Genomic DNA, 15,414 nt, shown 5'->3' with positions numbered 1-15,414 from the left:
AGTGATCTGAGGCATAAAAGTGGTTTAAACTACGTGCATGAGGACGCAGAGGGGCAGCAGTGAGATGCAGCCAGGCAGTGTGTCCCCAGAGCGGTGCTCGTGACTGTCCCACAGGCTGCTTCCCGGGAGCATTAGTCAGCCTAGGCGCTGGACACTGCAGCCACGAGCTTCCTAGAGACAGACAACCCGAGTCAACATCTAGAATGAACTCCTGCAGCACAGCCAGCATTCTTAGTCAGAACAAGCTTTGGGAACCGTTGTCTGTGGAGAAAGAAAGTGACACAGAGGTGACTCCCACACTCACGGCTGGAGCTCGGCCTGGGCACAGAGCCCCACCAGAGCTGCAGGCTCTTCCTCTGCCAGAATCTACTACTAAGCATGGGGCGTTATTCAGGCCAAGTCTTTAGAAGGCTTGGGGTGTTTGTGAGCATCACCTAAAGGGTTTTCTGCAGAAATTATTGTATCTAAGGTGCTCCACATAGAAGTGCCTGTGGCCACTGGGTTCTGGAGATGTGTTTATTGATCTTCCTCTGAAGACACACAGTAGCTCAAGCCCCATGGAACTCTCGACCCCCAAACTCTGATACCTCTGTGATTATGGAATCACATAAAACTTTCTATTACATGTATTTATTTGTATAAGTATGACAGTCAGAGGCCAGCCTGCAGGAGTCAGTTTTCACCTTCCAGGGATGTGGTTCCAAATGCACCACCATAACACACACACACACACACACACACACACACACACACACACACACACACATTTAAAAGCAAAAGACAGCCACCACTGCCTGCCTGGCCAAAATTATGGAGTATTCTAATCCTTAAAGTCCATGTTACGGTGCTGTAAGAGTGCTCATGAGCACATATCCATTTGTTGCAGTGGTCTTGGGAGCTGCTGTGTGTCATAACCGTTTGTCCAAACAGCTTTACTTGGAAATGTTCATTGTAATGAGTTGTTGGTCTGGTTCAAGACCTCTGGCTTCTGGTACACCATCAATACTGGATCCACACTGAAACTCCTGCTGTTGCCCTGAGTCGTGGAGACTGTGGCTGTGGTTCCACAGCACCAGTCTCTTCTTGGGCTCCAGCAGCTTGTAGATGGGGTTGATGTTGGGGTGGGCCAACTCAAAGCCATGGATGTGGGCCTGGGAGGTAGTTGAGCTGAAACCAACCCTCAGGTGAGGGGAGGGAAGGAGCCAGCTCTCCTGTGCCCTAGACAAGAGAGCCCACAGTGAGGGGTGGGGCTAGCTATCCTGAATGCAGGGCCAGCTCTCCAGTGCCTAGGCCACTGGGCCGACTGACTCTCCTGCTTGGGGCAGGACCAGTTCTCCCTGGGCCAGCTCAGCATGGCCTTCTGACTTCAACATGCATGTTCTGCATGGCCCCCAGTGGTAACATAGGCCATAGACATCAACACAGACCTCAGCTGCAGGAGGAACACAGACCCAGACATGGCTCTCAGCAGCAGTCCGGGCATGGCCATCACCATGGCCCTGGGTGGCAGGCTGGCTACTCAGATCAGTATGGCCCCTGTGGCAGCATGACCCTAGCACACCAACATGGCCTCAGGTGGCGGCCCAGACCCTGGGTATCCGCACAGCCTTTGGTGGTAATAGGAGTCTCAGATATCAACACAGACCCTGGCTGTGGGAAGATCGCAGACCCTGGCTGTGGGAAGATCGCAGACCCTGGCTGTGGGAAGATCGCAGACCCTGGCTGTGGGAAGATCGCAGACCCTGGCTGTGGGAAGATCGCAGACCCTGGCTGTGGGAAGATCGCAGACCCTGGCTGTGGGAAGATCGCAGACCCTGGCTGTGGGAAGATCGCAGACCCTGGCTGTGGGAAGATCGCAGACCCTGGCTGTGGGAAGACCGCAGACCCTGGCTGTGGGAAGATCGCAGACCCTGGCTGTGGGAAGACCGCAGACCCTGGCTGTGGGAAGATCACAGACCCAGACACGGCCCTTGGCGGAAGTCTGAGTCAGGGTCACCATGGCCCCGGGTGGCAGTGCAGGCCACCCACATCAGTCAGTTCCTCCCTGCCTTTGCTTCTTCAGTTCTGCCTCTTTCCACTTCTCTCTCTCTCTCTCTCTCTCTCTCTCTCTCTCTCTCTCTCTCTCTCTCTCTCTCTCTCTCTCTCCTTCACCAAATATTTGCTCATTATAATGATGCCCGCAAGGCACCTTATGGACCTGTGGGTGTCCTTCACCCGCCAGAGCCAAGCTGGACTGGGAGGGCCTGTGGGTGTCTTCAGTGAGTCTGGGCTGAGCAGCACTTGGAGGGTCTCTGGATGGTTTTAGACGCTCAGAAAGGCGGTAGCTAAAATGTTCTCCAGGGGGAACATTAATTGAGGCTAAAGCACACAAACAACAATGACCTATATCATTATGAAAAGCTCACATGTCCAGGCAGAGGGATCACAGTAGAGCAGGGGCACAGGAAGGGGACACACTAAGTGGCAGGCTGGAAAACTTAACTCCCTAGTTATTAATGAGCTCTTTGAGCAAGTACAATGACATAAGCAGGTTCACAGCTTCCTTGACAGTCTTTGAGGGTATCACTGCCCACTCCTGGCAACTTAGGAATTCTCATCTTAACTATTCTTACTACAACATTTTCCCAAGAGCCAGAAGAGCATGAGGCAAACAGAGTCAATACAATGCTGTGCACACAGCCCTCTTCTAGGTAGCCTCTGGTGCTGCCCACACTCTCTTTCCTCAGACATTTCATGGAGAGTGTGGTGATATTTTATTTGTGCTGAAATATGGTGATATTTTATTTATATGTTAATAAATAAAGTTTGCCTGGAGATCAGAGGACACAGATAGCCAGGCATAAACAAAAGTCAGGCGGTGGTAGCACACACCCTTAATCCGACCACATGGCAGGCAGGTGTGTTAAAGGACATAGCCAAGTGTGGTAACCCACGCCTTTAATCCCGGTGCCAACCATAGAGATCTGGAGATCTGTACAGACAGGCAGTGATGAGGAAGTGAGGTGGCTGGGCTAAGAGCCAATGAGAAGGCAGAACATCAAGGCAATGAAGGCGCAGGTTAGACAGTAAGAAGCTGGTTCTCTTGGGAAGCTACAGCGAGGTGAGTTAAGGTTAGCTGGTGGCTCTCACTATTGCCCTGATCTCTACAGCTTTCACCCCTGTATTTGGCTCTGTGTTTCTTATTTAATAAGACTGTTTAGAAATTCATCTACAAAAGAGCATTACAGAAAGAAACAAGAGCAGAGATGATGAAATGCACAACCCGAAGAGAACAGAAAACCAGAAAGCCCCCCTGCGCCATATTGACAACTCAATAAAAACTCTCACCTGTTATTTCTCAGATATTAAGAAGAAACACATCTAGAATATCTGTGGATGTATTATATGCGATAAAATAGAACACACGCCCAACTTACTTATTTTATTGGGATGTTAAAAATGGCAAATGACTGCCTAAATTTTGTCTCCTCAGGGTAGTGTCAGCGTGTGGACTTTTTGTATGTGTATGTAGCTATGTTGTATGCATGTGTGTAAACATGTGTGTGGTGGGTGCTGCCCTGTGCATATATGTGGAGACCTGAGGACAGTGTCAGACATCTTCCTCTGCTGCTTCCATCTTACTTTCTGGAGACCAAGTCCCTCACTGGACCTGGAGCTTATGGTTGCAGCCAGAGTGCCTGGCCAGGGAGTCCCTGGGATCTACCTCTGCTCCACCTGCTGTTCTGAGCTTACGAGCAAGGGCTGCTCAGCCTGGCTTTTACAGGGGTCCTGGGGATCCAAACTCGGGTTCTCCTGTCTATGAAGCTGGCAAACGCCGGCATATACTCTTACCCATGCAGCCATCTCCCCGGGCTCAATATGGGGGTTCAACAATCTCTAGAAAGTGAAGTAAGTATTCCTTGTAAAACATCTACTATAATATAATCTTCAAAATTTGAAAAATTAAGAGGAGAAGCTTCCCAAATAAAATGGATTTCTGTCTGTCTATATATTATTTCAGTTTAAGTTACATGTCCTGGAGAGTGCCACATCACAGTGTGGAGAAATGTGGACCCTGGGCTGTGGGATCGCATGCTGTGCTTGATCTAGATACTCACAACAACCATCCAGTTGTTTCTATCTCAGTGAAGATTCTAAATTCACAGAAATTTAGAAACATGCTGTTTCCACAGCAGCAGATAAAGAATAAAATGCAAAGATTTTTTTACTAGTTTTTAACAAGGCTTATAGAATTTATCCTCCTTGTTAGTGATTTTTGCTCTTTAGGAGAAATCTCATTTTATTCATCTTTAAATGTACTTAGTCATATGAATTTTGAAAGTGGGTAATTGTGACATTACTATAAAACTGCACATTCTTATGGTAATGCAGAATAATTCATTTTTAATTTTTTAATGCCAAAGAGAGGCCAAACTATGGTTCAGGATTAGACAACAGTGATCCAACTACATGTATTAAACATAAAAATAAAATATAACTGCATAGAGATGTTTTCAGATAATCCATTAGTAATCAAAAACACAGTATAACTTTTAAAGTAACTTAACTTTTAGTGTGGTGGCCTGGGAGGACATAACACAGATCACAACTGTGATCCTGTGTCAACCTACTCAGAAAAGCGGGAATAAGACATTCTTCTGTGCTACATCTTTTATCAATTATTCTAATTTATGAACATCTTAATTGCCAAACAGGGGTAAATGGCCTACCTGTAACCGACATGCAGCCCAGTGGTGCGATCAAAGTGATGGGGGCGACTCCATAGGCTGCGAAATTCCCCACCTCTCCTATGGCCATCAGCAGGACTCCACTCCACCAAAGCACACTCCTAAAGTATGGCTTTGGGTGCTCTTTCTGGGCCAAATGAAGGTGAGAATATTTCTGGAAGCAAATAAATAGAAAACAGAACATAAATAGAAAACATTTCAACCCAATTAAAACTTGCTGTCAAATTTTACTTTACTTTTTGAGGCAAGTTCTCATTGTGTATCCTTGGTTGGCCCAGCACTCACTATGTAGACCAGGCTGGCCTCAAACTCTCAGCAATCCCTCTGCCTCTGCCTCCTAAGTGCTGGGGTTAAAGGCATGCACTACCAAGTCCCACTTGCTTGGAAAGTTTAGATATCTGTCGCTTTACATCAGAGCTTTCTCATTTATTTGCTGACTATTATGGCTATCTGTCTGTCCCAAGCGGAAGCATTTCTCTGGGTCTTTTGTGTAAACACACTGATCTTTCTCTCACAACTCTGTAACGTGTACCCTCACCACCACCTGAAGGCAAGCATCCTAGAGAGGCGAGGAGCTTTTTAGAGCACTTGCCGAGACAGGTTATTTTAGAATTTAAAATAGTTTCAGATCCCCAAAGAAACACTAATAAGCTGAAGGCAGTGGGGTATTAAAGAGAGTGTTTTTAGAAGGGATTTAGATGTATGGCTTGAAGCATCTACTACAATTAATACAGCAGAGAGAATGCAAGTTGCTGGGAAGTGTGGCGGGTAGACTCATTCATATCTGGTCTAAATATTTCTTTGTATTTAAAATATAAATGCTGGGCTGGAGGGATGGCTCCGTAGTTAAGAGCACTGGCTGCTTTTCCAGAGGATCCAGGTTCAATTCCCAGTACCCACGTGATAGCTCACAACTGTCTGTAACTCCAGTTCTAGGAGATCTGACACCCCCACACCAATGCACATAAAGTAAAGATAAACAAAGTATTAAAATATAAAAGCAATATGCTAGAGGTACAGTTCAGTGGCAGCGTGCGTCATGAGCCTGCACACGGCCCTGGGATTCATCCCCAGCACTGCAAAATGAAGCAAGCCCATGCATTCCAAGGAACCCATTAAGTACATTTTCCCTAGATTTTAGGAAAACTGAGCATATTTCCTTAGAAGACTAGTAGACTGGTCCAGATCATCTTTAAAAAAATAGAGGTCTAGAAGAAAACACGGGACAGTAAAACAACTCAATTGTGAATTAGCATGACACAGAGTACATGTGGGGATCAGAGCACAGCTCAGGAGGCTGGTTCTTCCTTCCACCACGTGGGCCCTGGGCTAGAGGCCAGTGCCTTACCCACTGAGCCATCTTCCTGGCCCTAAAGCTCTCTTTACAAATGCTATAGTTTGGTCTAAAAGTTCCCACAATGGGACAGCTTTCCTGTCACCATCTCCTAAAGAGACAGGATCTACTTAAGAAGTTAGGTACTGGGAGCGTGTCCTTGATGGAGGCACTGTAACCTCTCCTAACGTCCCCTCCACTCCATCCTGCTTCCTGGACACAGGAGGTGAACAGGTCTCTTCTGCCATGTGTCCCAGCCATGATGGACTCACGGCCACAGGCCAAGCGGAACAGGACAAAGTGGACAAGACTCCAAACAAATCTTTCCTTTACCAGATTTTCTCAGGAGCTTTGCCATAATGACAGATCTCAGTAAAATAAAACATGATTTATTTCCATATTTTTCAGAAATAAATACGTTTCTTAGAAATTACTAACAATTATATTAGGCTTTGGTCTAGTAAAGCTTTACATAAAATTGTATAACATTCAAGGAGATATTTTGATATTCAGACCAATTTTAATTCAGCTTTAGAAACTATATTTGGTTTGATTCTGTTGCAAAATGACTTACTAAATGATTTAAAATTTAGATTGAATTCATTGTTTGGTTTAAAATTCAGATTTCATTCAGTTTTTAGTTTAGCAACCGCAGTTCTCTGGGGTTTCTAATTCAGTTGAAGTTCTTACTGTATATCCTACATTTTTCAAGACCTTTAGTCTACATAGTTCGATCACAAAATATAATTTTTTAATATTTTTCTTCTTTCTTTTTTAATGGATGAAAGAGCTGCAGAAGCCAAAGTTCCCTGCCCGTGACAGGTATACTACACTCCCGATAAAACTGCAGTCAGAAAATTGGAGTTTTTCTTACCTGGATATTTAGGGAAATGCTGATCACCAAGTTTCCTAAAATAGCCAGCAAAACTCCAAAAAGGTGAACCTGTAAAAGGAAATATTTTCTCTAAATGGCTTTAGAAACAGTACTTGTAGGATATTTGGCAGTGGTGGTGGAGGTGGTGGTGGTGGGGTGGTGGTGGTGGTGGTGGTGGTGGAGGTGGTGGTGGTGGTGGTGTGGTGGTGGTGGGGTGGTGGTGGTGGTGGTGGTGGTGGTGGTGGAGGTGGTGGTGGTGGTGGTGGTGGTGGTGGTGGTGGTGGTGGTGGTGGTGTGGTGGTGGTGGTGGTGGTGGTGGAGGTGGTGGTATGCTGCTGTATTAACTGACTTACTCATCTGCTCGGCTCTGCTTCACCTACATTTGCCAAACCTACCCTGGGAATAACATCTGATTAAGGTGAGAAAGTAACCAAATACTGGTTTTTGGAAATAACTTGGTCAGGGTCAGTGAGATGGCTGAGTGGGTAAGAGCATGTCCTGGGCATCTCAACAATCTGGCTTTGATCCAGAGAACCCACAGTGAAAAGAGAGATCTGACTTCTGAAAGTTGTCCTTTGACCTCCACACACACACTGGCCATGCATGCTCTCATGTACACACACATATACTACACACACACACACACACACACACACACACACACACACACAGCCATTGAGGAAGACATCTGAGGTCAACCTCTGGTCTCCATGTGCACATGCACACATATGCATGTGTATTTGTACACAAACATAAGCATGCATGTACTACATGCACACTCACACATACACAGGTGTACTTGATACTCTCATCCAGGCACAAATGTGTAAAATTCCTAAGTATAAACTAGCAATGGTACAGAGAGCTTCTCTTAGTCTACAGAATGTAACTTCCAGCTAGGTTCAAATTCCAAAGAGAGCTATGTGAATTTCAAGTGAACATGAAGACCTCCTTTTCAGATGCAAAGTGTCTTTGAAGTTTTAGAGTTCTATTAGCCAAGCCAAAGTAAAATTTTGTATTTAAAAAATGAAGCAGGAAAGTTGAAAACTCATTTTACAGTTGATATATAATATGGTCTCTAATCAGTTAAGGTTTTGTTCCTAATAAAGGCACTGGGTGGTAATTTTGCTCACTGTTGCTCATGGAGAATGCTTGTATCACAATACAATTCACTATTTCCATGATTCTTACTTACAATTTAACGCATTTGGCAATAATTAAGAAAACAAAGAATCAAAAGAAAGTTAGCATTGAATGTATAATTATGAAAATCTTCCATAGCTATAAAAGTAAATTGCTGAAGAGAAATAACCGACTCCAAAATCCTTTAAATCGTTTAAAGAACCATTCAAAAGACATCAGGCTGGGCATTTTAAAATTGCTGGCCAGATTTGGCAAGGGTTTCTTGTATGTGACACCAAAATCTCATACAATAAAATAAAAAATATATACAGGTTGGACTTCATCAAGATAGAAACCTTTTTTGTTGTTTTTTGTGGTGATCCCTGTTTTCTGTCATCTGCTAGGCAAACACTCCTTCAAAGCTATAGACCAAGCCCTCACATCAGAACCTCCTGTTCCTCAGATAACTCTGTCAACATACTGAAGAAGCAAACAGCAGAACAGAAGGAATATTTATAAATCCTATTGCATTAAAAACCCCTACAATCCAATAAGGCAATAAATGCACAAGAGTGGAGCAGGTTTTTCTAGAGAAGACTACAAATCAAAACCACAGTGCTATACCACTGCACACCAGGTAAGATGGCCACAAACGCAAATCAGACAATAACAAGTGTTGGCAAGGATGAGATAAACGAGGACCTTTACGTACTACTGGAAGGAAGGCAAAAATGATACAACCACTTTGGAACACACTTTGACAACTTTTCAAAAACATGAATTTCCATTTGTTAGAGTAGGAGAAATGCAGAACATGTTTACTCAAAAACGTGTAGAAATCCCCATTGTAGCATTACTCATAAATAGTCAAAAGTGGAAATGACCCAATGAACAAAATGTGGTGTGATCATTCAATGAGGCACTACACAGCCATAAAGACGACTAGAACACACTGCAGAGCGGATGCATTTTGAAAAGTGTGTGCTACATGGAAGAATCCAGTTTGAAAGATCATGTGTTCCATGACTTTATTTATTTCAGTGGTTGGCTTAAGGAGGGGAACCAGGGAGCTTTGACAGCAATGGGGGGATTCTTTGTAAGGTGACAGAATTTCCTGAAGGGGACTATAGGATGGATGTATAACTTGACAAATGTGCTAAGTCATCAATGGATTGTGCATTTGATATTGCCAAATTATATGGGGTGTGAATTATATTTCAATAAAATTGTGATATAATTTATGTGTACAAGTTACGTATTTTTGTTCAAAGAAATAAAATATTACAGATGTTTCTGTCTTTTCTCCCTCCAAGACATTGAAGACTTTTATTAAAATTTTAAATATTTATTTTTTATGCAGTTATTTACTGGTATGTACACATACATACAAGTCATGATGTGCATGTGGAGGCCAGAAAACAGCCTGTGGGGTCAGTTCTCTTCCTCCACCATGTGGGACCCAGGGAGTGAGCTCAGGTCCTCAGGCTTGGCAGCAGGTGCTCTTACCCACTGAGCTATTGGCCTGACCAGAAGACTTTTCTTTCTGAAGGTGAAATTAATGTATTTCATTCCTAGATTTAAGTTATATTTGTTTATTGAGTTTTTACTTTTTCATCTACCTTTGGATTTTAATAGCCTTTTCTTCTCATCTAGGAAGACATGCAGGTATAGCTGCACACTTCCTCCCAGTTTCAGCTTTCTGCATAGTTCTGTCCACTCACTGCCATCATTCCATTCTATTTTTTCTGGTTATGAGGTTTATCTGAGCCTTATATTTTTAAGAAATGTGTTTAAAATTTTTTTTAAATTCAAAGACTTCTTTTCTTTTCTTTTTTTTTTTTTAAAGATTTATTTATTTATTATGTATACAGCATGTATGACTGCAGGCCAGAAGAGGGCACCAGATCTCATTACAGATGGTTGTGAGCCACCATGTGGTTGCTGGGAATTGAACTCAGGACCTCTGGAAGAGCAGTCAGTGCTCTTAACCTCTGAGCCATCTCTCCAGCCCCGTGTTTAATTTTTTTTTTAACTGAATGGGCTTGTTACTTATTGTGTTGTTACTCTTAGGGTCTGCTAGTCATCCCACAAAAGACCACCATTCGCATATGCAATCAACAAGAGCGTTTATTTACTGTACCAGCATATGCAAGGTCATTCACCTGTACAAATGGCAACAACCCTAAGAGAAGCATGTAGGCTCCTTTTAAGCACAGCTGAGGGGAGTTTCAGGGACAGTGAGGTCATCTTAAACATCACTGGTTAAGCAAGTTACATTAGTATACTTTTAATTGGCTGAGGTTTTATCTTTGGCACGTTCGTTCGTACAAGCTTGGGCAAGTCCTGACATGACCCAGAGGGGGGCTGTAGGACTTGTCCTTGAGACTCTGTGGGGCTGACTGCAGGCCTTGTTTGTGTTCTCTCCCTTGGCCCTGAATGTGATTTGTTGGTAAATGGCCCTTTGTTGGGAGAGACACCTGTTTGCCCCTCTCAGAGAACCAAAACCTAAATTCAGTTGTAAAGTGGGAGAGTTTAACCCCTTCAGCTACTAATTTCTGATTTATAGAGCTGTGGTCAGGAAATATGCTGTGTTGTGAACTGGCATTTGCTTTATGAGACTTAAATGGTCTATGTCTATTTGTGTCTCCCCTATCTACTTCCATTAATCCTGTGTTCAAGCCCTCACTATCAATTGCCAAGGGATTAATATTAAAAATCTACCACCAACATGAATTTATCTTTCCCTTTAAAATCTACTGAGTTTTGCTTTACATATGTTAAGCCTCCATTGCTAGGTGTAGCTCAGGGTTGTTTATCTTCCCACTTAATTATTCTTTCTATCATTATGTACTGAACTTTTCCTTGCAGTCTGTTTTATCTGACATTAATAGATTACAGCTACTTTCTTCTGATATTTCCATCTCCATCATTACTTCACTTTCAATATTTCTGTATCATTCTTTAAAATTATAAGTTGACAGAATTAATTTGTATCTGTTGTGTAAAATATGCTTTGAATATGTATACAAACTGTAAAATCACCAAATCTACTTAATTAACATATGAAAAACATACGTACGTCTTGGTGGTGAGGACAGTCTCCTTCCATCTTTTCCAACAACACACTTTATGACTAGCAATAGTTGTCATGTTATAGAGTAGATCTCTTGAACTTACTCCTTTCATGTAACTAAATTATATTTTGGCGGAGTTTTTTTCTCTTTTCTCATTACTCTTCTGATCAGGAAGTTCCTAATTCTATTCCCCACTTCCCTTTTTGAGACAAGGTCTCATGTAAACCAGGCTGGCCTTGAACTCACAATGCAGCTGGTGATGACCTTGAAATTCTGATTCTCCTTCCTCCACCTCCTGGGTGCTGGTAGTGCAGTAGTGCACCATCACACTCAGTTGTGTGACAGTGAGGACAGGATCCAAGGCTTTGTGCACACAGGCAAGCACTCTGCTCACCACACAGGCGAGCACTCTGCTTACCACGCTTACATCCCAGTCTTATTTCACTCCTTTAGCAATACTAAATTTCACTCCTTTAGCAATACTAATAAACTAAAAATTCTTCTTGAAATAATTGTAGATTCATATAGTAAGTTGCAAAGAATTCCACAGGTAGCCATGTAACATCTTACACAACTAGAATAAAATATCCAACACCAATAAATTGGCCTCTTATCAGTTACGTTTGCACTTACTTGTGGGTTCTGTAACCACCACAATGAAAATGCTCATCAGTTCCAAGCCTTTCTCCTGCCTCTGCCTCCCCCACAGCAACCACGAATCCATTCCCCATTTTAACATATTTCACAAATGTCATGCAAGTGGAATCAAGAAGTATGTCCCTTTTGAAATTGACTTTCGTTCATTGAACATAATGTCAAGTTTTGCCCAAGGACGTTGTATCAATAGCTCATTCCTAATTGTTGAGTGTGCATCAGTGTGCTTAACCATTCACTTGTTGAATGACGTTTGTATAGTTTCCAGTTTAGAGCTGTTATAAATAAAGCTGCTATGAATGTTCGTGTATAAATTCTTCATGAAAATAAGTCTTAATTTTTCTGGGATAAATGCCCAAAAATGTAATTGCTGGGTTGTGTGGTGAGTCCATTTTTAGCTTGGCCAGGAACTGCCAGACTGCTTTCCAGAGTGGCAATGTCTGAGTAATCCGGTTTCTCCACAAAGTCATCATGTGCTCTTGACACACATTCTAAACTTCATCAATATTCTCTCCTCTGTAGCATTATTGAAGCTTGTACTTATTTTAACTGCAATCTGTTCTCTGCTATTTTATGTGCTACTGGTTACTATGATAGGATATTGTCTAGTTCTGCTTGGCTTGTGTATCCTTTAATTAGTCATTGCAATTACTTTTTAAATAAAATTTATTTTTAGAAGTTTTAGGTTCACAAAGAGCAGAAGCCACCAAGCTCTCCTATGTGCCCCCTACTTCAGTAACATGTATATTTCCCCATCAACACTCTCCACAAAACCAAATGGTACATCTGTTACATTTCTTGAATATAACACATTATCATCCAAGTCACAGTTTATGTTTTTTTGTTGTGGTTGATTTTTGTTGTTGCTAACCTTCTTTGGGTTTCAGCAAATGTACAGTGTGTGTTAGATCATGGTACTATCTTTTTAAAGTCATCTCAAGAGGCCAGATATCACAGCCTGAAGAAATTAGGCCCCCATCCTCAACTCTCTCTCTGAGACATTAAGAGTTCTTCTGTGCTGTAGATTTTATGCTCATAATTTATGACATTAACCAGGACCCAGCTCCTCCATCCTTCTTGTCAGGTAGGTTATCTCAAACCTAACTGTGTGGTATAAAGCATCCTGCCAGCTCCCTCTACCAACTTGCACAAGAGATGCCCCAAATGGCTCTTTTCTCTGCCCCTCCCCCATCATCCTGCCCCTGGTGGGTCTCACTCTTACTTTAAGCTTTTCCTTTAGTGAAGCTCTGTTTCATTTTCAAAGGGGAGCTTCTCCACTTTAGGGCCCGTTATGCTGTTTATGATATATTGTACTCTTCCCTTCTATAATGCTCGTCTGATTCAGGGCCTGATCATAGTCTGGACCCTTCCTCCTGACAAAGCTACTTCCAGAATGACAATTATGTGTTGGCTCCTTTCAGAACCAACAGCCACGCCACTTTATATAACACTACATGTCCACCATTATAGAATCTACTGGGTAGTTTCACTAATCTAAAATCCCTCTCTGCTTGCTGGGTTTCGGTTTTGCTTTGGTCCCAACCATCCTTTCTATGGCCAATTCCTCTTTCTTGGAAGGGAAATGTTTACTTAGTGTCACTGTATTGGAAGTATGTAATCTGCATTTTCATTTTTGTAGGGGCTCACAGTTCACAGATTGCCTTGAGTCTTGGAGTGGACCTTAATTTGAGCTTTTGAACAGCGTTACAACTGTTAAGACTTGGGAAACTTCTAGAAGTGAACTAAATGCTTTTGCATTATGGGATGAACATAAGACTTTAGGGACCAGAAGTGGAATATTATAGTTTAAAGTGATGTGATTGGTGTTAAGTTGGCAAGAGATGGATTTGTGATGGTTAATTTTGATTGACAACTGGATTATATTAAGACAAGCCTAAGGAGATTGAAGAAATGGCTCAGGGGTTAAAAAACACTTGCTACTCTTCCAGAGGATCTGGTTTTGATTCCCAGCACCAACATGGCAGCTCATAGCTATCTGTAACTCCACTAACAGGTGATCCAAGAGGGTCCACAGAGATAGCTATAGATATGCTAGGAAGGAAGGAAAGGAAGGAAGGACAGAAGGAAGGAAAACAGACAGGCAGTCCTAGGGCATTAGTGAGACATACATCTGAGTGTCTGTGAGGATGTTTCCAGAGAAAACTGAGGGGAAAGACCTGTGTTGACTATGTGTGCTACTATCCCATGGGATGGAGACCTGAACTGAATAAAAAGGCAAACAGGAACAAGCCAGCTGAGCACTGGCATTCGCTTTTCTTTACTTCTCAGTCTGCTGAGCTATGAGCAAGCAGCCTCTTGCCACCAAGGACAGCAGCTGACCTCACTGTAATGCCTTCCCGGGAGGACAGACTATATCCCCTGATCTGAAAGCTAAATAAACTTTCTCTTCTCTCATGATACATGTCAGGGATTTTGTTACAGTGACAAGAAAAGTAACTAATTCTGTATCTGTAGGCAATTAGTTCCAAGGCCTCTGTGGGTGCCAAAGTGCATTGCTCAGGTATCTTATATTCAGTATTTGAGTATAATACATACATCCTCCTGTTAACTTTAAACAATGTCTAGTTTACTTATAATATTGTTCTAGTGTGGCTTTTTCCTTCAGGATGCCATCTTGGTATGAGTAGAGATGACTCAGTAGTCATGGTAACAAGGCAAGCAGCACAACAGAGATAGTTAGCACTAACAGTGAGCAGCAATAGAGCTACTGCCACTCTGCGGCATCCAGGACCTCCCCTGGGTCCAGCCATTGCTCCCACTCCATTCTGTCTTCTTTCCCCATATTTAGAGATAGACACTAGGGTCTATAAGAAGCAAAGTGTTAATTAAAAGTGGGGTTCCATGACTCAGCTTCCACAGGATGTCTCCTGTGGTGGGACTTTGTACTGATGTAGTTGTTTTTGGATCATCCACAGTCTGTAAGTAACCTCTTATCCATGTCCCTGGAAGAAAGCCCAATAAACTGAACTTGGTGAATTGTTACTTTGATCTTCTGTAGGTACCTATTGGGGTGAAGGGATCTTTGTTTATCTCTCACCAGGAAAAATTAACACAATAATATCTAATACAATGGAAATGCCATACACATAGCTGTTGTATAATAACTTTTAAGGAATAATGACAAGGAAAAAATCCATACATATTTAGTATAGACATGGTTTTTAAAAAATATTTTTGACTTATGGTTGGTTGAATCTGTGGATGCAGAAAATATTCATTCAAAGGGCTGACTGTCCTTATGAAAACGCATTATAATAAAGTTTAATTGGTAAGTTAAGCACAATGAGGGATCAACAAGAGTTAAAAATAAAATAGATAACCATCAATATAACCTTAATAAAAGTTTTGTGAGTGTAAAAACAAAACAAAACACTAAACTCCCTTGAGCTGTGCTTGCTCATTTCATTCCAACCCTTGAAAAACATCCATCTTCTTACTGTCTCATTCCACCTCCCTGAATGTCATGTATATGGAGACACAGAGTGGGCCTCCTTCCCAGATTGGCTTTTTTTCTCTCTGTAATAGCAATAACGGTTCTTCCACATCCTTCAGTGCTGAACTAGGTCATGTTTTATAGTACTGAATACTTTCCCACTGTCTGGATGTACC

General features: G+C 42.4%; 1 protein-coding gene across 1 annotated transcript in view; it reads right to left on the bottom strand.

Moving 5' to 3' along the window:
• Nipal2 (NIPA like domain containing 2) overlaps positions 1-15,414 on the bottom strand; it is an 87,846-nt gene that overhangs the window by 55,506 nt on the left and 16,926 nt on the right. Inside the window, exons 2-3 of the mRNA XM_059247848.1 lie at positions 6,935-7,003; positions 4,710-4,881 (exon numbers count right to left, since the gene is read on the bottom strand). Coding sequence (XP_059103831.1) covers positions 4,710-4,881; positions 6,935-7,003 — 241 coding nt within the window. The remainder of the gene's footprint in view (positions 1-4,709; positions 4,882-6,934; positions 7,004-15,414) is intronic.

The sequence above is a fragment of the Peromyscus eremicus genome, chromosome 20, assembly GCF_949786415.1.
Source record: "Peromyscus eremicus chromosome 20, PerEre_H2_v1, whole genome shotgun sequence".
In the NCBI taxonomy this organism is placed as follows: Eukaryota; Metazoa; Chordata; class Mammalia; order Rodentia; family Cricetidae; genus Peromyscus; species Peromyscus eremicus.
This window is presented reverse-complemented; position numbering and strand designations above follow the sequence as displayed.